At 34.7% G+C, this 26635-nt stretch overlaps 1 protein-coding gene across 1 annotated transcript; it reads left to right on the top strand.

Annotated features, from left to right (window-relative positions):
* On the top strand, positions 1 to 23403 carry LOC111996679 (putative ion channel POLLUX-like 2). Its single transcript, XM_024028680.2, has 24 exons — positions 1 to 178; positions 4496 to 4572; positions 8650 to 8768; positions 10043 to 10329; positions 11015 to 11086; positions 12965 to 13040; positions 13167 to 13265; positions 13343 to 13497; positions 13590 to 13694; positions 15505 to 15591; positions 16027 to 16111; positions 16203 to 16350; positions 17124 to 17200; positions 17294 to 17374; positions 19064 to 19258; positions 19352 to 19465; positions 20274 to 20366; positions 20478 to 20604; positions 20668 to 20744; positions 21033 to 21080; positions 21191 to 21260; positions 21350 to 21423; positions 22713 to 22823; positions 22893 to 23403. Exons 1-24 carry the CDS (start codon positions 87 to 89, stop codon positions 22992 to 22994), a joined length of 2571 nt encoding a protein of 856 aa, XP_023884448.2. The 5' UTR covers positions 1 to 86; the 3' UTR covers positions 22995 to 23403.
* Positions 23404 to 26635: the final 3232 nt, after the last annotated feature.

A 26635-nucleotide genomic window follows, 5' to 3' on the forward strand; every position in this document is an offset into this window, starting at 1 on the left:
CGTTATAACGATAATAATAATACAATAGCATTGATTCTCAAATCTTCGATTCTCTCTCTCTCTCACACACACAAAAAAATACAGAGATGCTTCTGACTCAACTGCAAAGCTCGCAGGCATGGATTTTACCTCCCCGAGTTCCCAGACTCGGCCGAGTTTCCACTTCCAGTTCCAAGAGGTAATAAAATCTTCATATATATATATGTGTGTGTGTGTGTGTATTTGCTTAAAAATATTTTTTCACATTTCCTTTTTTGGTTGTTTTTCATTTTATGGTTAGAACGTTAAAGAGCGTACGTGTAACTAAACTACTTGTACTTTCAAGCACAATCCCTATGCTAATATTTATAAATGGAAATTTTCTCTGTTTTCAAGGACTCTGTTGTGTGTGATTGTGAGGAGTTGATTGGCATTTATAATTGTGTGTGTGTTAATATAATTAATGGGTTAGTGAGAGAAATGATGTGATCATAAAGAAAGAATGAGAGAATGTGTTCTTAGATAGAACTGAATGGTGAAAAATTGATCCCATATTGTTCAGTAAATGGGTTTATGCGGCCAACTTTTTATTAGTTGTGATTGAACTTAATTGCAATCTCCTTGGGAAGGGTATTTGAAAAGTTAAGGTTCCTAAAAAGTAGCTTTCTTCATGTGGACCGTAGCTTATGGTCGAATGCTTACCTTGAATAATCTGATACTCAAGGGTCTCTTTTGGCGAATCAGTGCTATATGTGCTGCTGTAATGAGGAATTTGTGGATCATCTTAGCCTACAATTTCTCGTAGCTCACTCTTTGTGGGTGCAAATGTTACAGGTATTTGAGATACAATGGGTTATGCCAGGTTCTATGGAGAGTTTGGTGTTTTGTTGGAGCAATTGGATAGGGAAATTTACTTCGGATATATGGAATATGGTTCTTGGCTGTTTGGTGTGGGTTGTTTGGATGGAAAGAAATTGGCTCTTTTGAGTCTAAAGAGAAATTGCTTGTTCAGTTACAAGCTCTCGGGGTTCTTCAAATTGTTCTTCCATTCATTGAATTTCTTACATCCCTTAGAATTGTCCCTTAAGTTGCTTTTTCTATCTTTGTTGTTTGTTTCTTTTTATTGTTTCACCATCATGAACACCTTGTATTTGCTTTATTTGTTTTTCTTCATGATTAATATAATTCTTATTACTTATCAAAAAAGGTCAACTTCATAATTAATTGTGATCCCTAGAGAAATAGCGAGTATGAGAAAGAAGGAGTATCAATTAGAAACACAGATGAAATCCGGACACATCAAATAAATAATTGAGTAGCAGAGGAAATTAAGAGTCAAAGGCAAAACAACATTTCAAACACAATAAGACTTAAATCAATAGAAGGAGGAGCTAGCTCTCTTTTTAACTTACACGGTTTGTTCAAAAGAGATGTCACATGGTATTCGTCTTTAAGCCAATCATTAATGACATTCTACTTATGCATTGTTGTCTATTTCCCAAAAACCTAAGCTTTTTTTGAGAGAGTTCAACCTCCTGATGAAACTCTTTATCATCAGATCAAGACACAATAATTTTTGGTATAAGCAGAATTGAACTCTATATCCTTATTTAACTATCAGAGACTTTACCAATTGGTTAAGTAAACCCTAAATCAAAGCCTTTTTGAATAACAAGTAAATTACTAAACGCGCACATGAACATGCAGACTAAGCAATCCATGGAATGAATTCGGTTTATACTAACTTGAATTGCAATTGTTCAATCACAACTAATAAAAGTTGGCCGATAAACCATTTACTGAACAATATGGGATCAATTTTTCCCCATTCAGTTCTATCTAAGAACATTCTTATTCTTTCTTTTGATCACATCCTTTCTCTCACTAACCATTAATTATATTAAACACACAACAATTATAAATGCCAATCAACTCCTCAATCACACACAAAGAGTCCTTAAACAGAGAAAATTTCCATTTTATAAATTTGAATAGGGATTGTGCTTGAAANGGGGGGGGGGGGGGGGGGGGGGGTGTGAAATATTAAAGTATGCAAAAGAGCACATGGGTGTGGTCTTTGGCATGGTATTAATGACAGTTAGGAGAGATTCTCCAAACATTTGGCCCTGGTGGTGGGTGATGGCTCCCATGTTCTTCTTTGGCATGTTAGGTGTGTTGGGGATATCTCACTTAAAATGATCTATCCTCAGTTATATGCATATTCAAATGAGAAGGAAGCGTGCATTTCTAATGTATTGTGTCATAGGGTGTGGATAGATAGATTTTAGAATTTGAGATTTCACGAGAGGGAATTAGAAGCTGCCTTCTCTTTCCTTGATTTCATTCATTCTCGGATTCCTAGGGGTGTTGGGTGTGATAGTTCCCATTGGTGTCTCAATGGGAACGGTAAATTTGATATTCGGTCCTATTACAAAAGATCCAAGGTGCTCCTATCCCTAGTTTCCTTGGGAAGGGTATTTGAAAAGTTAAGGTTCCTAAAAAAGTAGCTTTCTTCATGTGGACCGTAGCTTATGGTCGAATGCTTACCTTGAATAATCTGATACTCAAGGGCTCTCTTTGGCGAATCAGTGCTATATGTGCTGCTGTAATGAGGAATTTGTGGATCATCTTAGCCTACAATTTCTCGTAGCTCACTCTTTGTGGGTGCAAATGTTACAGGTATTTGAGATACAATGGGTTATGCCAGGTTCTATGGAGAGTTTGGTGTTTTGTTGGAGCAATTGGATAGGGAAATTTACTTCGGATATATGGAATATGGTTCTTGGCTGTTTGGTGTGGGTTGTTTGGATGGAAAGAAATTGGCACTCTTTTGAGTCTAAAGAGAAATTGCTTGTTCAGTTACAAGCTCTGGGGTTCTTCAAATTGTTTCTTCCATCATTGAATTTCTTACATCCCTTAGAATTGTCCCTTAAGTTGCTTTTTCTATCTTTGTTGTTTGTTTCTTTTTATTGTGTTCACCATCATGAACACCTTGTATTTGCTTTATTTGTTTTTTCTTCATGATTAATACTAATTCTTATTACTTATCAAAAAAGGTCAACTTCATAATTAATTGTGATCCCTAGAGAAATAGCGAGTATGAGAAGAAAGGAGTATCAATTAGAAACACAGATGAAATCCGGACACATCAAATAAATAATTGAGTAGCAGAGGAAATTAAGAGTCAAAGGCAAAACAACATTTCAAACACAATAAGACTTAAATCAATAGAAGGAGGAGCTAGCTCTCTTTTTAACTTACACGGTTTGTTCAACCCCCCCCCCCCCCCCCCCCACCAAGACCCTCTCCATATTTAGTGGCAACAACCCTCTGCCAGAGATGGGCCAAAGAAACACTCCTTTGAAGACCCCTATAAACAATTTCTTTGAATACGTTCCAACCTATCAGCCATAGCCACAGCTACAGGGATGGTAAATAAGGATAGTTAGTATGTAGGAAGACTAGAAAGGGTACTCTTCAAAAGAGTAAGTCTACCACCCTTAGACAAATACAGACGCTTCCAACCTGAAAGTTTCTTTTCCATCTGCTCCAAAATAGGATTCCAAATGGATGCTGTCTTATACGAAGTACCCAACGACATTTTCAAATATTTCATAGGTAGGCTACCTACCCTACAACGGAGAATGTTAGCCAAAGCGCTTATATTACCAACCTCCCCAACCGGGACAATCTCACTCTTCCCCACATTTACTTTTAAGCCAGTAAAAGCTTGAAAGCAAGACAAAGCCAACCTAATGGACAACACCTGTTCTCTAGAAGCATCACAAAACAAAATGGTATCATCTGCAAACAACAAATGTGATATGCGTACCCCAATAGAGTTAACTGGTCCCACATGAAAACCATGAAGCAAACCACTATCCTTAGTTTTCTTTAGAATCCGACTTAATACTTCCATAATCAAAAGGAAAAGAAGAGGGGACAACAGATCACCTTGTCTCAAAGCACAGGAACTTCCAAAAAAACCTATTGGGGATCCATTCATAAGAATAGAGAAATGATTAGTAGTTACAAACTACACCCGGTGAATGACACTTCAATCTGCTGTCTAGGCACTCATTTGCAATAAGCACTGAGTCCAAAATTTGTCTCTCACTCATTATATCAACTGTAGGATAGCTTTGTTTTTATAATTTTTCTTCCTCTCCTTTTCTGCCTCTGTTTTCTTTTCTATTCTTATATATCTAAACTGTTATGAACAGGTGTGCTGGAATACTACGTTTAGTTTTTGCATAAAACATTACTTTTTAGTATCACATGTGAAATTTGGCTAGATTTACAGTTTAAAAAATTGTAATCAAGGCACGTGGCGTAACAAAGGGAAATTTTAGTGCCTTATGCATTTGTTGGTGCTTATTTTTGTTAAATAATGGCAGATGTTGCTCACATGTTGCATGTATAAAAAGGTTCTGTTTTATGTGAAAACACTATTCTCTTCAATTTTTACTGGAGAGTTGAAGCTATAGGAGGCTGACACTGACATGATACTTTTCAGGATATCAATGACAGGCCAGTTCTGGTGGATAAAATATTCAGCCATACATGCACGGAGTTCCATTTTACAGAATGGAAGTGAGTTATAAACTCTCTAAATAAAACAATAACATAAATGCATCTATGAATTTCTCTCTCTCTCTCTCTCTCTCTCTCTCTCCCTCTACACACACACACACAAATGAATTCATCTTCCCGCTTCCTATCAACACATAAAATAAAATTGCTTACTTTTTTGACCTATTCTTGTCCAGTTCTTTGTTTCCACCCATCGTCTAAATCTTTGTATAAAGTTTTAAACAGATGTATCATGCATGCTCTGTTTGGGAAGCTCATTCAAATGGTTCTTTCTAATGATTTTCAGTCAATTGTCAACTGTTAGGTCATGGACAAATTATCTTTCTATATTATGGCTATGATATGATTTATAATGCAAATGATTCACTTCCTGTTAGTTTTTCAAGGTGCACCTACAGGCTTAAGTTAGCTGATTATCTTCGAAAATAGCTTATTTATGTTTTTCCTTCTCATTTTTTTGTTTTGTTTTTGATACGGAGGCAGCCTTAAATTTTCATTGCTCAATTGTTCACAAAATATTTTATTAAATTAATTTCTTTCACTCATCTGTCACACATTGAGCTTCCCTTGGAGTATTGACTGAATATAATTATTCTTGATGCTGTTGTCTTCCATCTTTTTGGATGGCAGCCTTACTTCCTGTCTTGAAATTGCCTATTTTGAGCCTGCTGTTGGTTGTTTGTCCTTGATCTGTACATCATATATCTGCGCTTTTTCAGAAGTACTTAGATCACTCAAATATCAATTGGACTGATTGCCACTTGACGCACTTCGCAGTTTGACTATAAATCTAATGTTTTAAAGGAGCCATGCCAACCAACACCGTTATAATGATTTCATTTTTTTCCCCAACAACACCACAACTTGTCTATGGAATTACTTTTTGATACTTATTGACTAACATTGTTACAATTATATTCCTAGTTAGATGCATGAATGCATTTTTTGACCCAACAAATGGTAATTTAGATCCTCCTGCACTTGAGTGTATCTTTCTTGGCTATTTTGTTACATAGAAAGGATATCATTTTTATCATCCCCACTCTTGTAAAATTTTGCCTCCATGGATGTCACTTTCTTTGAGTCTTGTTCTTATTTTTTTGGCTCACACACTCCTCCTCAGTGTTAGAGAATTAGTGAAAAGGAGCTTCATTCTCACCCTTGTGTGTCCCTTGTGATTACTTCCTTCTTTGTCACTCAAGTTGAACATTTGAACCATAAAAATATTACTCCAACAGCCACTCCATCTGCCTTTTGTGATGGAATCTCAGCAGCTTGATGAGGTGGAACAGGAAGAACCCTCTCCAGTGGAGGGGGAGTTCCCTCCCATCAGCAGGGATGTTTCCCTAATTACTCCAGGAGACAGGAGGTTAAGATCACCCAGCCAACTCCATGTCAACCAACCTCCTGAGGTTCAGGTGATATCTCCAATCCCATTCCTACTTCTAATCCTGATAAGAATGATAAAATCTAGATGCTCCTATTGCCCTTTGTAAGGGATTTAGATCTTAGACTCAGCATCCAATATTAAATTACATCTCTTATCAGAACTTTCCACCTATCTAGATTTTGCATCCAAGATCGAATTACAGCTCATATCAAAATCTTTCACCCGGCTATCGTTCCTTTGTGTCTCACTTGTCTTCTGTTCCCATTCCTTGTAGTGTATAGGATGTTCTTACTAACCTTAAGTGGAAATATTCCATGATTGAGGAAATGATAGCATTGCATAAAAGCAATACTTAGGAATTAGTCCTGAAAGGAAAACAATAGTTTGTTGCAAGTGGGTTTATGCTGTTAAGCACAAGGAAAATGAGTCCATTGAGAGGTACAAGGCTAGATTGTTTGCAAAGTGGTTCATTCAGACCTACTGGATTGAGTATTAGGAGAAATTAGCTCCAATGGCTCGGATGACTTCCATACAAATTCTTCTGTCATTAGCAGCTAATTTGAACTGAACTCTAAATCAGCTTGAAGTAAAAAATGGCTTCCTCCATGGTGATTTAGAAGATGCAGTTTTGTATGGATGTTCCTCCTAGTTTTAGAAGTTTCTCAACTCAAGAGAAGGTGTATAGATTGAAGAAATCATTGTACAAATTGAAATAATCACCTAGAGATAGTTTAAACAGTTTAGACCACCATGTGGGGTTATGGATGCAGACACGCTCAGAGTGATCACACCTTATTTATTAAGCACTCACCTCAGGGTAAGGCTATTGCTTTTATTGATTATGTCAATGATAACAGGTGATGATCTTGAGGGAGTAAACATATTGAAAGGATATTTAGATGCTGAATTTGAAATAAAAGGACCTTGGAGATTTGAATATTTTTTGAGTATCGAAGTATTAAGGTCCAAGAAAAATATATTTATGTCCAGCGGAGATACGTCCTTGATCTCTTTGAAGAAATAGAAAGACTTAGTTACAAGGCTTGTCAATACTGCATTATACCAGCCACTAAACCTGTATGAATACCCCCTGAAACAGGAATTATTGATCTATATCTGCTATTCCAAGAATTAAAAGAAAAAAAGAAAAATAAAAGGGGTTATAAAATAAAAATATGCTTATTGGGCTAATATACTAAACTTATAAAATTTGTGGATTATATAAAAAGTTACATAAATATTAACTGGTACCAAAATATTTTGTTTTGATGGTCAAATTGAAACAGCCTATGGTACGGTGTTGACAACTTTTCTTGTGATACCTTGATGGAATCATAGACTGGATGAAGATCTAGAGGATGTATTAGATGATAAAGACTGATTTATCTATTTCACACTCACCCAAACATTGCTTATTTTGTTAGTGTGGTTAGCCAATTCATGCATGCACCTCGAGTATCTCATATGAATGTTGTTTACCATCTTCTCCAATATTTGAAATTTGCTCATGGTCGAAATTACTATTCTCTAATCATGGTCACTTTTCGGTAGGATCCTGTACAGTTGCAGATTGGACAGATACTATTATTAATAGAAGATCTATTTTAGGGTACAATACCTATGTTGGAAGTAATTTGGTCACTTGGAGAAGCAAGAAACAAAAGTTGTAGCCAAGTCCCATGTAGAGGCTGAATTTCAAGCAATGTATGGTTTTTGAGAACTTCTTTGGGTGAAGATGATGTTTAGCGAATTGGGCATTTAACATGCAAGAACACATGCGATTATATTGTGACAACAAGGTAGCCATTAATATTGCTTACAATCTAGAGAGAAACTATTGCTTATAATCTAGTACAACGTGATAGGACTAAACATGTTGAGATTGGCAGACATTTCATCAAGGAGAGGCTTGATGATGGCATTATCTATACAATGCTTGTGAAGACAAGAGAGAAAGTAGCAGTCATTTTAACCAAAGGAGTCTCAAGTAGAGCTTCATACTACTTTAAGCAAGTTGGGCATGTGCAATATCTTTGATTCCCCTTGAGGGGGAATGTTAGAATACATAGTTTAGACACTAAGTTTGTAAATGAGGGCGTGCTTGAATTTGCATATTATTATTGATTGCGCATAATAGAACGGTGTAAGGGCTAATCAAATTAACCCAAGACACAATGGAAAAAGTTTTCCTCCAAACTGGTTTGGAGGAATTTTTTCCAACCCATTATGTGGCGATTCATAAAGCATCCAAGTGTATTAAATCATGACTCATCAAATAATTTATACAAGTCCCATGACTCATTAACTAGGTCATGTGACTAAAAGTACACATGGATGATTTCATGAATCGCCATGTAGTGGGTTTGAAGGAATTTTCCTTCAAACTGGTTTAGAGTTAAACTCTGTCCATAGACAAATTTCTCCAAATTCAACCCCGATTTGCACGGTATTATCTGATTGAGTACAATAAAATGTTGTTAGGGTTAATCTAAGTATACTTATACACTGTTTTATCAGGGGATTCAAAATTTTCAAATGTGTTAGACTCATTTGAAAATAGATACTTGTTTTTATATCATTTACTGGTGATGAACATATATTCTGTGCTTTCTACAATTGTTTTTGAATTGACTTAACCACATTATTTTAGGTGCCTAACCAGTGAATAACTATGATAACTTCTACAGGGAAATGGGAGGCCAGTTTTCAACGAACTGAAGATAGGTTAGACTCAACTATGTACATAAATGTTTCAGATGATTTCAATGACAAATTCTTTAGGATGGACAGGAATAATGGTTCTTTGGTAAGTATTTAGTGAAATAATATGGAATAATTCATCAAAAAAAAGTGGAAGAATATGAAATAGAGCCTTTTTTTTTTTTTTATTTTTTTTTTTTTTTTTTTTATATAAATTTTTTATTTATCGTTTTTCTATTGCTGGAAATTAGCTTCCTCCATTTTTTGGTCCGGAAATTTGCTTCCTCAAATTTTTTTTTTCTTGAGATCTTGGATAGTGTATAATCAATTTGGAAATATTAAGATCTCTCAAGAGAAGATATCTTTTGCTTTTCTAAGGAGATTTATCAGCTTTGAGTGGCCTTCAATCCTTCACTGATCCAGCTGATGACAATTGAATGAGTTTACTTAAGAATGCCCTGAAACTCAGCTGTATAGTCGCACCAACTATCAGCTCAACCTTTTCCAACTAATCAGCCATATGGTCCATGTAATTTGTATGCTGTTTATTGCTGAAATTGACTAATTTAGCATTCTAGCTTTTATGCTCAACTTACTTATTGGAAGATTATAAAGTCAGAGAGTGAAAGTTCAAGAAAAATCCTGAAGTGACTCATATTTTGAGATGTGTATGTAAAAACTCACCTTTTCCAAAAAATGCATTACAAAGTCCATTTTTTCATTAATTACTTCATTTTTTTTGTTTAAAATTGTTAAATTACCAATTTTCCCAAAAATTTAAACTATTAGAAAATTGTGAATTTAATCATTTAACCATAATTCTAATACTCTCCCTTACGTGTGGGCCCAAAATCCCCCTTAATCAGTGGGGCTTAACACTTGAGATTTTTAACAAATTAAATGGGAGGTGGGATGGAGACAAGTATTGACCTTAGGACCTTCTGCTCTTATCATATTAAATTACCGATTGTTCAAAAAGTTTAAGCTATTAGGAAATTTTGAATTTAATTATTGAACCATAATTCTAACAACTATTGTGATCTAAAATCCATAATATTCTAACTTATCAATTGATACCAAAAAAGAAAATTGCACTTCTGGATGAGTGGAAGATCTCACCAAGTTTTATGACCCTTGGAACTACTTAGATCCTTCATTTTATTTTATTGTTTGGCCAATGAATGTCTAGATGCTTGAATCACTTTTGTGTTCTCTATTAACAATGAGTTGACCTTGATAAGTTGTACAAACTAATTCTGCACTTATCCCTTTGGGTCTAGAAGAGCATACTAATGAGGTTCAATTTATATCTTTGATCCATGCTATGTTGCTGGTGGTAATATGTAGTAGAGATCCTGATGTAATTTACTCATTGTGCAGGATTATCAGACTAAGATATTGATGGGATCGATGTCATTGTATTTCCTACTCAGACTGAAGCAGCTAAATTTTGTTAACTCATTGACGAAGATGGTCCAAAAAATGCTTCCCAGAATGGTTCAGACTTTTGGGGCAACAAGCTTGCCTTTTGCTTGTATATCTAATTCCCTGAATAAACCTAGGCCTCTTCAATTGGATGTGTCCTTGCCTTCATTTCAAGATATTAGATGGAGCTTTGCACGGGGGTTGTACTTATTTAACATCCAACTTGAGAAAAATGTTGCCATGTAAGTTAAGTATGATCCCTGTTTGTGTACTTATTTTGCATTCAAAATGATGTGGTTTCGGTGTAAATTATACATAATATATATCTTCCTTTTGGAATTATATAGTATGCCATACACTTCAAATGAATTTTCAATTTCAAAAACGTATCATGTGATTCTCTTTCTTGCAAGGGACACCATCTATCACATTTTGATATTAAATTATAATTTTCAGTTATTTTTTAATTCTATTGTGCACGCATCATTTATTTGGGAAATTGCAGAAATATGGCAGCTTTGGAGAATGCCAGTGTTGGTGTTATGACCATTATCATTATGTAGAATTAGAAGGCCAGGCTAAATCTCTTGGGATGGACTAGAAAATGTGGAAAACCATTCTGTCAAATGAAGTTTTCAGTCAATATAATTCTAAGAACATCTTTTGATTCTATATGGGCAGAGTGCACTTTCCCCTTGTGGAAACTAACAAATTTATTTGAAAAACTCCACAACAAGAAGAGAGGTTTAACTTGTGATTTGATATCTGTAATGCCTCTCCTGTAGTCTAACTTACTTTTGGTAATTTATGCTGCCACTGCTTATTGATCAAAGATGTTGAAAATGCTGTTTCATGTGCCTTCTATGTACTTGATGAATGTGTTCATGAATTTAACAAAGCCTTTATGTTCTCATTGATGTTTTGTAGGTTTTTTGTGGTGCTCCTTGTAGCGTGCTTCTCGTTTGTTGTTATTGGTGGTTTCATGTTCTTCAAGTTCAGGTAACTTATTTTTGGGATTCAATGGGTCATGCCAGGTTCAGTGGAGAGTTTGGTGTTTTGTTGGAACAATTGGTTTGGGAAATTTTCTTCAGATATATGGAATATGGTTCTTGGCTGCTTGATGTGGGTTATTTGGATGGAAAGAAATAGGTGCTCTTTTGAGGCTTTAGAAAAATCGCTTGATCAGTTACAAGCTCTCAGCCAAAGTACTCTCTTTGGATGGGCTAGGTGTTGGGGTTCTTCAAACTGTTCTTTTATTCAGGAGTTTCTTACTTCCCTTAGATGTGCTCCTTAAGATTAGTTTCTCTGCTGTCTTTGTTTTCTGTTTTTTGTGTTCACCATCATGAACACCTTGTATTTGATGTTTTCATCTTTTCTTCAAGTTTAATATAATTCTCATTACTTATCAAAAAAAAGTTCAGGTAACTTACAATCTACCAATTTTAGGAGAAACTTTGATACATCCCTATTGATGGTATTTTCCATATATGAGATAGAATTGTCTGCTTTGAGTAGTTTTGTTTATACATTATACAACCATAAGTCTCATTTTGTTGGAGTCTATGGCAAGGAAATTTTTGAAAGATGTAGTTGCATCTTTTTTGTCTCTTTCCCTTAGGCTTTGTTTGGGAGTTCATAAGAGAATGTAGTGGAATGGAATAGAATGATTATAAGGAATGAAATGTATTTAAGTAAGGGAAATGAATTGAAAAGAAAGGGATGGAATGGAATTAAGTAACTTTGTTTGGATGTTTTAAAATAAATTAATGAAAAGGAATGGAAGGTAAGGTAAGTAACCTTGTTTGCGAGTAACATAGAAGGAAAGGAATGAAATTATTTTATGACAATATTATTATTAGACCCCTATTTTAAAATAAAGAGATAAATATATAGGGGCATTTTGGGAGTTTTAGTAAAAAATTCATTAAATTTAATTTCATTCCTGCCAATTCCTCCCAATTTTTGGGGGAATGAAAATTTAAGGTTTTGAGAGAATAGAGAGGAATAAGTATTCCCCCATCCATTTCATTCCTTCCTACTTAAAGTCTCAAACAAGGGAATGGAAAGCCCTCCAATAAAACTCTCAAATAAGAGAAGGGAAGAATATTCTAAAATTATTCTCTTCATTTCTTTCCATTCCTTCCTCCCAAACGAGAGCTAAATTAAAGTAAATATTTCTTTGCGCTTCCCGCATCATGTAGACCCCTATCACTTTTCTTGTTGGAGTTGGTGCCAGCAAGGGATCTTGTCCTCTTTATTGTATAATGTTCTAGAACTTGAGCCAGAAATTTCTTGTTAATGTATCATAATTCAGGATGATAGGTGATATTTTGTTTGCTTTGTTATAAGGAAATCTGTCGTGAAGTGAACATTACAAGATTTGTAACAGATTGCAATGGACAATAGGCTTATATATATATATATATATATCATTAGGGTGACTATTATCAAAATGTGTTTCCTCATATGTTGATGATTCATTTCTTCAATAGCTAGCTGATGTTGGATCTTTGGATTGCTTAACTTTATTTTCTGTATGATTTACATGATGCGTTGGTTGAGAATGTAGAAGAAAGTACAAATTATCATGTGAAATTAAGAGCAGTGATGGATATATTTATATTGTATTTTGCCTTTAAGTAATCCCTTCAGCTCTAGTTTCGTTGAGTGTGAGAAATCAAGTCATCTTAAACCTTGGGTATAGTTTTTGTAGTTAATTTTAAGTTGGTTTTCATTTCTCCTGAATAAAGGTTTTTTATTAATCCTTTTCCACTTGTTTCTAGAGCAATTTATTTCCTATTAAATTGATTAATTCCTACAGCAAATAAAACTCATGATCATTTGCCTATCTGGTGTCTCCTCTGTTGAATAACACAGGGGTAGTGGACAATCTCTGGAGGACTGCTGCTGGGAGGCTTGGGCATGTCTGTGTTCTTCATCTACTCATTTAAAAGTGCGTCTCTTGTGAATATGATAATTTTGTTAACTTCCTCAATTGCTACCACATTTGTATCTTTTATACGATCATAAAATCGTATATATTGTGACTAAAACAAAATCTTTATGTGTTGAACTCCAGCAAAGAACACGCATTGAACGTGTTATAGGCTTTGTTCTTGCTATATGGGGCATATTGTTTTACTCTCGCCTGCTGAGCACAATGACTGAACAAGTCAGAGTAAGATTTTGAAACAAGAAACTTATACTTATGCGTGCTTCTAAGTAAATGGCATCCTTATGAGTTATTTTTGACAGAACAATATGCAAAAACTCAGAGAAGGAGCCCAAATTCATGTTCTGGAGAGTGATCATATCATTATATGTGGAGTTAACAGTCATCTGCCTTTCATACTAAAGCAGCTAAATAAGTATCATGAATATTCTGTTCGTTTAGGTACTGCTACAGTTAGGTAATTTGGTCTTGCACTGCCTGTATAGGTTCTATATCAGTCTCTATGCTTATATTACTGGCTTCTTTGATCATCTTCATATGTACTTATAGGAGGCAGAGAATTCTTCTTATGTCTGATCTTCCAAGGAAGCAGATGGACAAGATAGCAGACAATATGGCCAGAGATCTCCGTCATATTGATGTCCTTACAAAGAGGTAAAATATTGAGTAATCCTTCTTCTAATCACAAAAGCAACTTGCAGAAAATACCTTTTTCTTTTCTCTAGTTCTATGCCTAGAGTTTCTTTTTCAATTGTTACTTGGTTGGAGATCCCTTGATGGTTGCCTATTCTGCCACAATGAAATTTATGATATATTATTCTTGATGTTGTTATTGTTAATTTTTTTTATTGTTAGCATCATTATTATCAATACTATTACTATTAGTATTGTTATTGTTGTTGTCGTTTTTGTTATTCTATGATTGAGATTATCTTTTTTTTTTTTTTTTTTTTTTTTGGATAGGTCAAAATGATATTATTGAAACGAGGCTACTTAGTGACAATAAGCGCGAAGTAGCCTAAAAAAAAATGTAATAGAAGATTTCTTTCATTGCAAGGGGCTTTGCCACCAAATTTTGGACCCCTTGTTGTTTTTCCACTTTTGGTCAAGATACATACTAAAGTAATATCTAAGCTCTATATAACCAAAAAAAAAAGAAAAAAGAAAATATCCTAAAATAATTATATGCAGTGTTAAAGCAGGAAAATTACTCTATTGGGGTTGAAGTTATTTGCTGAAATCATTGGAAAGAAGTTTAAATTCTTGAAATAGCATGAATAAAAGTATAAAATTGATCCTGCTATTTGTTTACCCAACTGCTTCTGCAAACAACCTTTTTGTTATCGTATTTATAAGTTTGACATACATTGTTGGTCCAGAAAAACTATCACTTTTGCCAAATAACCCAAGTTAATTGGAAAGTGTGAAGTTAATCACTTAGTGCTCATTTGGCTAGCACGTTTCTGAATCACGTTTGACGTATGCGTTTTTTCAGCCTTTTTTTTTTTTTTTTTCCCGCATTTCCAGCTAAAATTTACTGTAGCAGCTACTGTTCAATGAACATTAGCCGCAATAATTGACTTTTCAGCACAAATTTACTGTTTATGACCCACAAATTTCACTTTTCAACAACTTTTTCATTAAAAATGGGTCTCATGGTACTATTTACACATTTAAAAATTATTTGCTACAGTGTTTTTCAGTTTTCAGCTGTATCCAAACGGGCCCTTAATCAATATTCTAAGACTTCTCATGTGTGAGTCTAGAATCTCTCAATACATCTAGTTTTTTAACTTTAAATGGAAGATAGAGTAAAGGCGAGTTTCAAACTCAAGATCACTTTTTTATTTTTTTGCTGAATCAAACTCAAGATCACTAGCTTTAATACCATGATAAACTATCACTTATTCCAAATGCCTAAGCTGATGGGAAGGAGAAAATTTAATCACTTAATCAATATTCTACCAGCTCACTCTCTAACAGCTTGAGTTTTTAAGACTGATAGTTACTACAGCTTCTAATGAACCACTCCGAATTTTTTTTTTATCCTTCAATTTTCTTTTGCTGATCTGGAGGGCTTTAAAATTGAAAGAAATGCATGTGGACATTATGATATTGCTTGACTTAAATGCATGCATGGTACCCAGTGTTCAGATTGAATGCTACCTGTATGACATATAGCTAGCAAACATGTTGATTTTGGCTGACACTGTGAACCAAATGGTGCTTTATTGTTACAGGCTTGATTTCTTCAGTTACCTTTGTCAACCCCTTTTTTTTTCTCTCAGAAAGCTAGTTTCTTTTGGGAATGGGATTTTGTCATTCATAGAGTTTATCATGGCTCTCTCGTTTCAGGTTTTAAGATTTTAAATAAATATAAGATATAACTTGTAATTTGGGGAGATATAATTATCTAAACTTGAATTGATTCCATCTCTTACCTTTTTTTTTTCCACTTTTACAGTTGCAGCCTTAGTTTAACAACATCCTTTGAAAACGCTGCGGCAAACAAAGCACGTGCAATAATTATACTTCCAACAAAGGGAGATAAGTAAGAACCTGATCAACTTAAAAGAACTAGTTAGGTTTTTCATGTTTATTCTAATTTTTTGGTTTAAAGCTGCTTTCCCTCCATAGCCTTTCAGACTGTCCAAGGAGATGGCAAAGTTGTATTATTATCAATGGACTACATTTTATATTCATCGGAATTCTGCATTTAATGGGGAATGCAATTGTATTCTAGGCATTAACTTGTTAACCTGTTATCCATGTTTCAATCAAAAGATGACTTAGTAGTAAGAGCTAATAGGCATGTTACTTTGATTATGAATGACCCAATTGGAAGCACTGAGGACATGCCCCATTGTACACATCAGTATCTGTGGCTCATAAGATCATTTTGTGTAGTGTAAAAGCATTTTTTTTAGCCAAGATTCTTAAAATTTCACTTTTAAATTTTCCTAACTCCAGGTCTTCAATTGATTAGGTATGAAGTTGATACTGATGCGTTTTTATCTGTATTAGCGCTACAACCAATTCCGAAGATGGAATCTGTCCCCACCATTGTTGAGGTATATTAGTTATTGGTAGTTTCTAATTGTTTTAGGTTTTAAGATTCACTCTGCCTATTCAAGTTGAAAAAGTCCTCTTTAACGAATGCAGGTTTCAAATCCCAATACATGTGAACTCTTGAAATCAATCTCAGGCCTGAAAGTAGAACCAGTAGAAGATGTTGCATCCAAATTATTTGTTCAATGCTCTCGGCAGAATGGGCTCATAAAGATCTACAGGCACTTGCTTAATTATGGAAGTACTATTCAAATTCTCTAAAGTGTTATGATATCCAGTAGGGGTGTGCATGGGTCGGGTTGGATCAAAAAATCCCTTCAACCCGACCCAACACATCACATAAGTCCAACCCAACCCAACCCACATGGGTCGGGTTGAACTCATGGGTTTGGCAAATTTTTATTAGTATTATTAAATTTATTAAATATATTATTATTAGTATATATATAATATTATATATAAGCACTTATAGTATATAATATTATTATTAGTATATATTAAATTATAGCTGATTTAAAAGAAAATTTTATTAAATATATAATATATATTAAATATGGGTCGGTCGGGTCGGGTTTGGCCGGTTTGTAATTTTATGACCCACACCCAACCCGACTCGCTATAAACAAAATTTTTGTGACTCAACTCAACCCACCAAGCCTTAAAAACCGACCCAACTCGGCGGGTCGGGTTGGGTCAGGTCGGGTTTGACGGGTCGGTGGGTTTTCTACACACCCCTAAGATTATCTAGCATTTTTCCTAGAGAGGGAGAGAAGCCTCTTATGAATGTGTTGATAAGATAACAAAATCTACCATTAATGCTCTACTTATAAAATTCTCTATCCGAATTTTTTACTTGTTATTTGGTCAAATGTTTGTCCCACCAAATAATGTGGTGTTTTACTCCAGATTTATAAACAAAATTAGTGACGCACTATTTTTTAAGCCCCCATTTCCATCTAGTGATTATGTAGTTTCTACTAAAAAATCTAATTAGTTTATGGCTACATATTGCAGAAAATGTATTTAATCTTTGTAGCTTTCCCAATCTAGCTGGAATGACCTATAGCGAGATAAGGCGAGGGTTTCAAAAGGTAATGCTAACTACCAAATTTAATTTTGCTTATAAATAATCTTCAGTATGGGGCTGCTTATTTTCATATTTTCTATAAATGGATTCCTTTCAGGCAGTTGTTTGTGGTCTTTACCGGAGTGGGAAGATATACTTCCATCCAAACGACAATGAAATTCTGCAGCAAACTGACAAAGTATGTGGACATGATGGATATCTAAACATCATTTATTTACTCTTTATTTTATAATTTAATAGGCACCACAACTTGGAGAGTTCTTGTGGCTTGTGAAACTGAATACATTAGATTTCTCTCTCTCTCTCAAGATGTTATGTTAATGTTTCCAGACCTTGATGGTCACTGAACCATCCAAGGTGCTAGCGCACTGTTTGTCTTTTGTTCATCCCAACTAAAAAGTTTGTGACAAAAAATTTAGAGTATTTTCATCAAACCATATAATTGATAGGTTTGGTAGGTTGGGTGGTTTCATTGTTCTTTTCTGGCCTTACAAAGAAAATAGATTTTGGTTAGAAATTGCCTCAAATTTCTAGTTTGATTCAGTTAACTAATAGAGTTTACTTGGTATGAAAGAAAGTGTATTCCTTGTCAAAGAAGTAGTTGGCATTTATTGTCAAGGAAGTAATGTTTTATTCTTTGGGCCGGAGTCTTATATATAGGTGACACTTTGAAGGATTCAGTGGATTTGATCAAGAGGTCTTCCCACACAGAGCAGAGGAGGTACTCGAACTTGAGTAAGGTTCTTCAAAGAGTAGTTTAGTAGTTCTTTTGGGGGTGAAAGATATCGGTGTGTATGAGAAGGGTTAGAAAACAAGTTTCGTTCTTGTGTGTTAGTGAGTACCTTTTGGTGTATTGGAGATTTGGGTTTATGTTTGTGAAAGTTTGAGTGCAGTTGAAATCCTTATCATTGATAGTGGACCTTTTTGTTGGCATAGAGCTCACTGAACTACATAAAATCTTGTGTCTTGTGTTGCTTGGCTTTTATTGTAATTCATTAGCTGATTTCATAAATCTGTAATTCTTTAGGAGAATTTACAATTTAGAGTTCTCATTGTAATAATATAATTCCTTATTGATTATAAAATTTATATGATTAATTTATATATATATATATATATATTTGATGTCATGTGGTGAAATAGTCTATATACGACATTGTCAAATGAACCAGTAGAATTATTAGTCCCTAGAACCATTGGAAGGTTTGCACTTAGTTTCTAAAACTCTTACCTTCAGGGGAAAACTCTCGATGTGCAATGTGCTGCCATGTTATCTGCTGTGGATGAGCACTAACAGCACACAGCTGTACACTGGACAATGGTCGAAACTCTTTGATAAATTACCGTCTCAAAAGTTTAAGCTAGTAAGAAATTGTGAATTTAATCACTCTACTATTATTCTACACTCCCCCCCATGTGTGAGCCTAGACTCTCCCTTAATAAGTGGGGTAGAACATGTGGAATTTTAACTTTTTAAATGGGAGGCAAAGCTGAGACAAGGTTTGAACTCATAACCACTTGCTCTAATACCATGATAAATTACTAATATAACCAAAAGCTTAAGCTGTTGCAAAAGGTTGAAGTTAATCACTTAACCGTTATTCTAACACCCTCCAATGTTGATGAACCTATGTTGTGTATGGAATTTTCTTTATGCCATTGTGTTCTCTGATAAGGTCATGATTGATTTTATTCAATATGATATATTTAGTATTATTATTATTATTTTATATAAGGAAAGATGAGTTCTCCAAGAAATTATTTAAATTTTTTCATTTTGATGATTGGGTCATGACACTCCCTCCTTTGATTTATTTTTTATTTTTTTGTGTGTACTTTAAAGTATCATTGCACTTTCCTATTTCAGATACTGTTCATTTCCCCTGTTCAAGGAACAAAGAGACCACAAGTTGAATATTTAAATGTTGTCAAAGAAGGGAGTAGTTCCACTCAAAATCAGCAAGTTCTAAAAAATAACGGTGATTTGGCATACCATTCCTTTGAATTGGAAAAAACACGACTTGAAAATATTGTAAAACGTCCCAACAAATCAGGTTCCAAGGTACAAAATCCCAAAAGAGATAATTGATCAAATGACAGTATTTTTTAGAACTTTGGATATCAGTCTGGGTAATTGTTTTGTACATGACTGCAGGCATCAGACTGGAACCCTGGACCAAAAGAATACATACTTTTGCTTGGGTGGCGCCCAGATGTTGTGGAAATGATAGAAGAATATGACAATTATCTTGGACCTGGCAGTGTATTGGTATAGCTCCTATTTTCCTTTCGGAACATCATACTGTGTCTACTATACGTTGTGAGCTTGTACATTAATTCAAATCTGAGCATTTTCGATCTTGGAGTTCAAGGGTGTCAAAATTAGGCTATAAGCACTGGCATATTAATTAGAACATTCATGATGGAAATGCATATGATATCTTTAGTGACTGAGCCTGAGATATACTCGACATTAATAATTTTTGTGACATTATGGTGGTCAGAGATTGGGGATATATTATTGATAAGTCAATATGAAAGTACTTATGAAGATCAACAAGAAGAGTTAATGATGGATGCACAACTTTCACCACCTCAATAAGTGTATAATATGGAGTTAGTGTTGGGAGAATTTAGTAACACCAGCCTTCCATTCATTTAAATGTTCCAGGTCTCTCTGCAAACTTTATTCTTCAATGTATAGTCCTCTAGTCAGGCAAAAGATGTTTTTTGAGCATCTTTAATATTTGTGGTCCATATTAAAGGTACTATCGCACTAGCTCATTATATCCATTTCTTGAATGTTTTCATCAAACGCTTGACAGCCAATATGCATCAACTTTCTGAAGATGGGTATCCTGCTTGTTTGGTTTCAAATGAACTTTGTCACCAACTGGTTGCTATTTTTTTTTTTAAAATTCTTTTGAGAAGATAGACGAACCAACTAGTTGCTATCTTGACAAAGATATCTTTGGTAATTGATATGGATGTATTTTGCAAAGCTTGATGGGACATGTTTTTCAAAAATCACATGCATTAAGGTTCTTCATAACTCATTATTACCTATGTGTATGCAGGAGATATTATCAGATGTACCCTTAGATGACAGGAATAGGGCAAGAATCATTGCTGGTCAAGGAAAATTAAAAAATGTCCGGGTTTCTCACAGGGTACTGTTCCAGTCAACCTAGAGAGTTGATCCCTTTTCTTCCAATTTGTTTGTTTCTTTCTTCTGCTTTCTTGCTTTTCTTCTAATCCTTCATCCTTTTCATATGCTGCAGATTGGAAACCCTATGAACTATGACACCTTGAAGGAAACCATAGTGAATATTCAAAATTCATTCAATAATGGTGAAGATATTCCCTTTTCAATTGCTGTCATATGTGATAGAGAGTGGCTTATTGGAGGTAACAATGCATGATGTTTCAGTTAGTTGAAAGTTGCCTTGGCATTAACCATTCTCTCTTCAGATCCATCCAGGGCAGACAAGCATTCCGCATATTCTCTTCTCCTTGCTGAAAATATCATCAACAAACTTGGAGTGAAGGTGAAAATTGATCACTTAAGTTTCGTCATATCAATCCCTCATATTCAATTTTTAAAAATTAGTTTCTGGGATTTATTACTCGAAGAATATTAGTAATGAAGAAGTTCTGTGAGAAAAGAGTGCCAAGAGCCTTGTAGCTCCTATGGCACCTTCTAATGTTACCAATGGCACCTTCTAATGTTACCAATGGAGATGTCCACGGTTCAAATCCCCCCACCCCATTGTAACTATTGCATTGTCAAAAAGTTTTTTGAGAAAAGAGTAGGGTGATGAATGATTGTATTGCAGGTACAAAATCTGGTTGCAGAGATTGTTGACTCGAAATTGGGCAAACAAGTAATACTTCAGCAGACTTAGTTTTTATTTTTTATTTTTTGAACATTTGTAATCTTTGATGGGTATTTTCCACATTAATAATATCTATCAAACTTCTGTGGTTCCTACAGATTACAAGAATCAAGCCATCCTTGACTTACATTGCAGCAGAGGAAGTAATGAGCCTTGTAACAGCCCAAGGTCTTGAATCCTTGTACTATACCTTCTGTCACATTATTTGTAATGTTTCACTTCATACTAGATTGTAATTATCTGTTTGTGCATAACAGTGGCAGAGAATAGTGAATTGAATGAGGTGTGGAAAGACATCCTTAATGCAGAGGGTGATGAAATATATGTGAAGGTAATCCCATCTACCTCATATCTTGATCTAGTTGTAAAGAACTCTTCCTAAAATTGAGGATAATGAGGTGGTTAAGGATTGGGAGACCTCTGGCACATTTACCAGTTGGGGGGTACTGTCTTGGTTACAGAATAAAAAGGCATGGTTGTCCAAAATATAAATTTCAATATCACCTGACTTGGCACAATCTGAAGTTAGCGGATTATGGGTTGAGGCTAAACTCGACACAATCTGAAGTTAGCAAGTTATGGGTTGAGGTTTAGTGGGTTCGTGGAATATTTGGGTTGACACGATTGACCCCTTTAATAAACAGTTCATGTTCGTATCCAACCCATGAAACCTGTTTGACCCATCTAACATGTTTAACCAAATGTCATTTTACTTATTAGTTGTTGTGGTTTATTTTGTTTGACATATTATGATTGATTATTTGTGATTTTGAGATATGTTTTAGTTTTGAATGATTATTTATGATGAAGTTACTCATTAGTTCTAAATTTTATATTAAAAAATATATCTGTTTGGTCTTTCATAGTTCAAATAAATTGGGTTTATACTAAGATTTGTATTTTTTTTTTTTTTTGCTTTGATAAAATCTGATAAACGGGTCGACACAATTGACTCGTTTAATAAACAGGTCGTGTTAAGGTTGAGGAATCTTGATCAATTAATAAACATGTCGGGTTAGTGTCGACCCACATAGTCAAATACTCACGAGTCAACATGATACAACCCTGACACACTAATACAAATTGCCACCCTTGGGATTTCTCCTCCAGCTCCACGCATTGATCTATCATATTGCATGTCATGATAGTTGAGTTCACAAAAGCAGAGAGGTGAACGTAAAATTATGAGTAAAATTTCTAGGGAAAGGATTAGCACTCACTGCTAGGGAACTAGGTTCCTCTCATAGACTCCTGGGCAGCCAACGTGCTAAATCATTGCACTTAAATTTAAATATTCTCACAAATAGTTTAAATGGTTTTCATTCCTTCTTTTTCTACTGATAAAACATTTTGGGAAATCTCTAATGTCTGATCAGCAATTATGTGAACAGTTATTCATGAACATTATTGCTATTCCGTGAACCCTAGCCACTGTGGTTTATGTATTGATATATTTATTTGAAAATATTTGAATAAAATGCACCTCTTAATGTAAACCAAGTGAAAAACTAGAATATTCTGCTATAACCAGTGACCTTTCAGCAATAATCCTCCTTTGTGATTACCTGCCCATTATCCATTCTAGCCATATAATTCATTTGCCTGTATTTTCCCTGATAGGATATTAGCCTTTACATGAAAGAAGGAGAGGATCCATCATTCTCTGAGCTCACTGAAAGAGCGTATTTACGGCGAGAAGTTGCCATAGGTTATGTGAAAAACAACAAGAAGGTATGATATCTTAATTTGGTTTTGAATAAAATAAGTTGAGGCATCTCATTTAACCTTTCATTATTGCAGGTTATTAACCCAATTCCCAAGTCAGAACCCCTCTCCCTTCAATTGACAGACTCATTAATAGTTATATCTGAGCTTGAGGGAGAACAACCCATCGTTATGTAAGATGTACAGTTCAGTTGTTGCAGGCAAATATTGTTTCTATCTTGTGTAAACTTGAGCTGAAACTATCACATGAATTTTCTGCTTAGAAGATTGAACCCCAAAAAATTTAAGGCAGTTTTTTTTAAAGTTTTTAGTCCAAGGGGGGAGGGAAAGGGAGATTCAAATTAGTGGCCTCCGCTTCATGAAGAATGGTCCCTAACTGACTGTGCTACCCTTTATAGTGCAATAGAAATTTTGACTGTGAACAAGTATTCTATAAACTTTTATCATTGGAGTGCATGCCATATTTAACCAGCAAATTTATGAGGAAGTTGCAAGTTTCTTTCTTCTTAGAAGATTAATGTAGGTACTTTACAAATTCATGTAAATTTGTCAAATAAAAGAAAGCTAGAGCTGTCATCAAGTATAAGTTTATAACTGTTCATTTATTTTGACAAATTTTGTATGAGTTGAGATTTTTTTTTTTTTTTTTTTGAATTATAGCTGAACCTCTCAGTTTTCAGTCTATAAAAGCTTTCCTATTTGAGTAATTTTTGTACGTTAGCCCAATATTGTAGGCAGTGCGTTTTTAGAAGTTGATGAATTTTAAAGGTGGTATATCCTATAACCAAGATTGAATTTTGTGACTATGGAAGAAGATGGAATACATTAAAATTCAGAATGCATAAAAACCAAATCACGGAAAATTTTGTTATTTATTTATTTTTTTTTTGATAGTGAAAACGTCACAGGCAAATTCATTACTTAGGACAAACTGTCCTCACAATTTACATCCAACTGAACTTGAATTGCAATTACAGGGGGGTGTCTTCCACCCAAATCTGACAGTCATGAATACCTCTAGCTTCCTTAGCCATAATATGCGCAGCAAAATTATTTTGTCTGCTAATATGGCTTACTGACCATTGCTTAAAGGAACCCAGCTCCACATTTATCCCTTCCACCACCTTCAAGATAAAGCTTGGCCTCGGTACTGCATCAGTGATTGCTTTGACTACGACTTGTGCATCACTCTCAATTTTCACTTCCCATAAACCAAGGTCACGAGCCAAATTTATCCCCTCTTCCACTGCCTTCGCTTCCACCTCCAAAGCACCTAAAGGGAGGGGCAAATTTCTGCTCAACGCGCCCATAATCTGTCCAACCTCGTTCTTAATGACCACCCCAATTCCACAGCTTTTCAGGCTTGTAAACACTGCCCCATCAACGTTAACTTTGAAGCTCCCTTTTTGAGGCGGACGCCATTTTGTTTTGACCCGGGCTTGGCTGCGACAAAAAGGTCGTGATACATCTGCTACTTCTTTTGCATACTCCCTAGCCTCCAGTGCAATTCTCTTAGGGTCCTTACATCTCCCCTCATGCTTGAGCGCGTTCCGGTTGTTCCATACCATCCACGCTGTTATGGCAAACAGCTCCCAATCTAACTCACCTTTCTCCTCTTTAAGCGACCACACCACATCAATAAAATTCGTCATAGACTGCTTCAGCTTGGGCAGATTGATATCTACTTCCTTCCAAACTTCCGCCGCAACAACACAGTCCCATTATTGACCAAACGTTATAGCATGCTACAAAATAGGGGTAGCTTTTTCCTTCCCATATCCCTCTCTCCTTGGACTAATCTGACTTCCTTATTGAAGGAATCTATCACTTTGCTCGAGTCTAGTGGTTCTATCAATTCTTGACATTGTCAAGACAATACTCTACTTCAAGTTATGGATTATGTGTGACCCTTAATTTGTAATTTGTTGAAACTTAATAATATAATGATGTCGGTTATGCTTAGCTTGTCATATCAAGTACTAATAGTAAAGTTGAGTTGCTTAGAGAAGTTAAAATCAAATTGAGGAACTCATGAACAGAAAAATTAATGTGGACACAAAAAGTTCATAGCAACTGGATTATCTTTGTGGACTAAGATGCCAAATATTTTCAGAAAGTGATTAGGAGAAGAAGAGCTAGCAATTTGATTGTGCATCTCAAGAAGGAAGATGATATGTGCATTAATGACACTGAGGGGGTGTTTGGTTCGCCGCGATGTTATATTATGCCATAATATTACGTTATTATAATCTTACATTAATGTAATCTTAACACAAGAATATAATGTTACATTGTTTAGGAAGGTGATGAGATTAAAATGATGCGATATATTTTGTAATTTTAAATTATTGTAATGTTAAAAAAAATAAAATAAACTAAAAACCTTAATGTCACATCATCATAACGTGCATCACATTAAGGGCACATCACAGCAATCAAACGCTCCCTAAGAGATTGAAGGGGCTTTTGCGCAAAATTTCAAAACTGAGTACAGTAAGACATAATCAAGTATTGAAGAGATTGTCCATCAAATTGATGAGCTAGACATTCCTTCGCTATCAGCAGAAGAAGTCATATTTATGGATGGCTTTGTGATAAAGTAAAATATTAGTGCAATTGTTTTCTAATGGGTAGCAATGAGGGCAATAGAATCATCAGATGACACTCCAACAGCATAGTATCTCAGCACCTTTGGATATTACCAGAACTTTTGAGTATCTCTACCGTATGCAAGCTTCTTATTTATTTATTTAAACTCAAATCACCTTCTAAAATCCCAAATTTTTTTTGTCATTTAACACGATTTTGCTAACAAATTCGTTAAAAAGAGACCATTTCACGGATTTATGAAGAGTGTGTGCATAAATCTCCTAAGAGACATTCATGTTTCACACAATGAACATATTCAATAAACATGGATATAAGTCAAATCTTATTGGAACCCCAACAATGGTACATACATAATAAATTTTACAATATTTATTTTTATTATTTGTTGAGGTGACAAATTGTAATTAGTACAATATCACTTTCACTCGGACCAATATTAACATCACGTTTCTTGAATGCTAATCATAATCAATCAGCTCAGCAATCACAAAAAAAAAATGGTAAAATTGGTTGTTATTAGAGCTATTGCACGGAAAAACCTACTTGTTCCATCAATTAGTGTGAGCCAAGTCATAAATGGGGCCCTGAAAGTTACTGTAATCAAATTCTGGACTACCATCTTCATCTTTTTCTCTTTCTTTAACAATTTGCTTTTAAATAGGATTTGAATCCATCTTTTTCTCTTTCTTTAACAAATTGCTACTAATATGATTTGAATCCATGACATACACGTGCTCTATAAAATTATGTATTTTCTAAATGATGCAAGGACCAGTTTAGCTTTTAGAGTTGGTTCTGACAAAGTCCACATTAGCATCAATGCATCTTAAATTCACAACTTAAATAAATTATTGATTTTACATTTTCAAATCATCCCCCATTCAATAACCACCTAACCATGCAAAGACAATATTCTTTTGACTCACACAAACCTACTCTCCTAATATTCCTCGAGTATCAACCACAATTTATTCTAGGACCACAACTCTTAACATATCCTTTCCTACAACTATCTTAAGTGGCAGATTATGTATCACTTTCACATAGAGCTATCACTTTTTCTCTATCAATCACAATCAACTACATAGGAGAGCTGTGATAAAGTGTATGAAATATGTTGTGGTCTTAGAATTATTGTTATTGTAACACATATGTATCAGCAAAATATTATATATAAATATAAACAGTAGCATGAATCTCACATATCT

Source organism: Quercus suber, unplaced genomic scaffold (genome assembly GCF_002906115.3).
Source record: "Quercus suber isolate HL8 unplaced genomic scaffold, Cork oak 2.0 scaffold_26, whole genome shotgun sequence".
In the NCBI taxonomy this organism is placed as follows: domain Eukaryota; kingdom Viridiplantae; phylum Streptophyta; class Magnoliopsida; order Fagales; family Fagaceae; genus Quercus; species Quercus suber.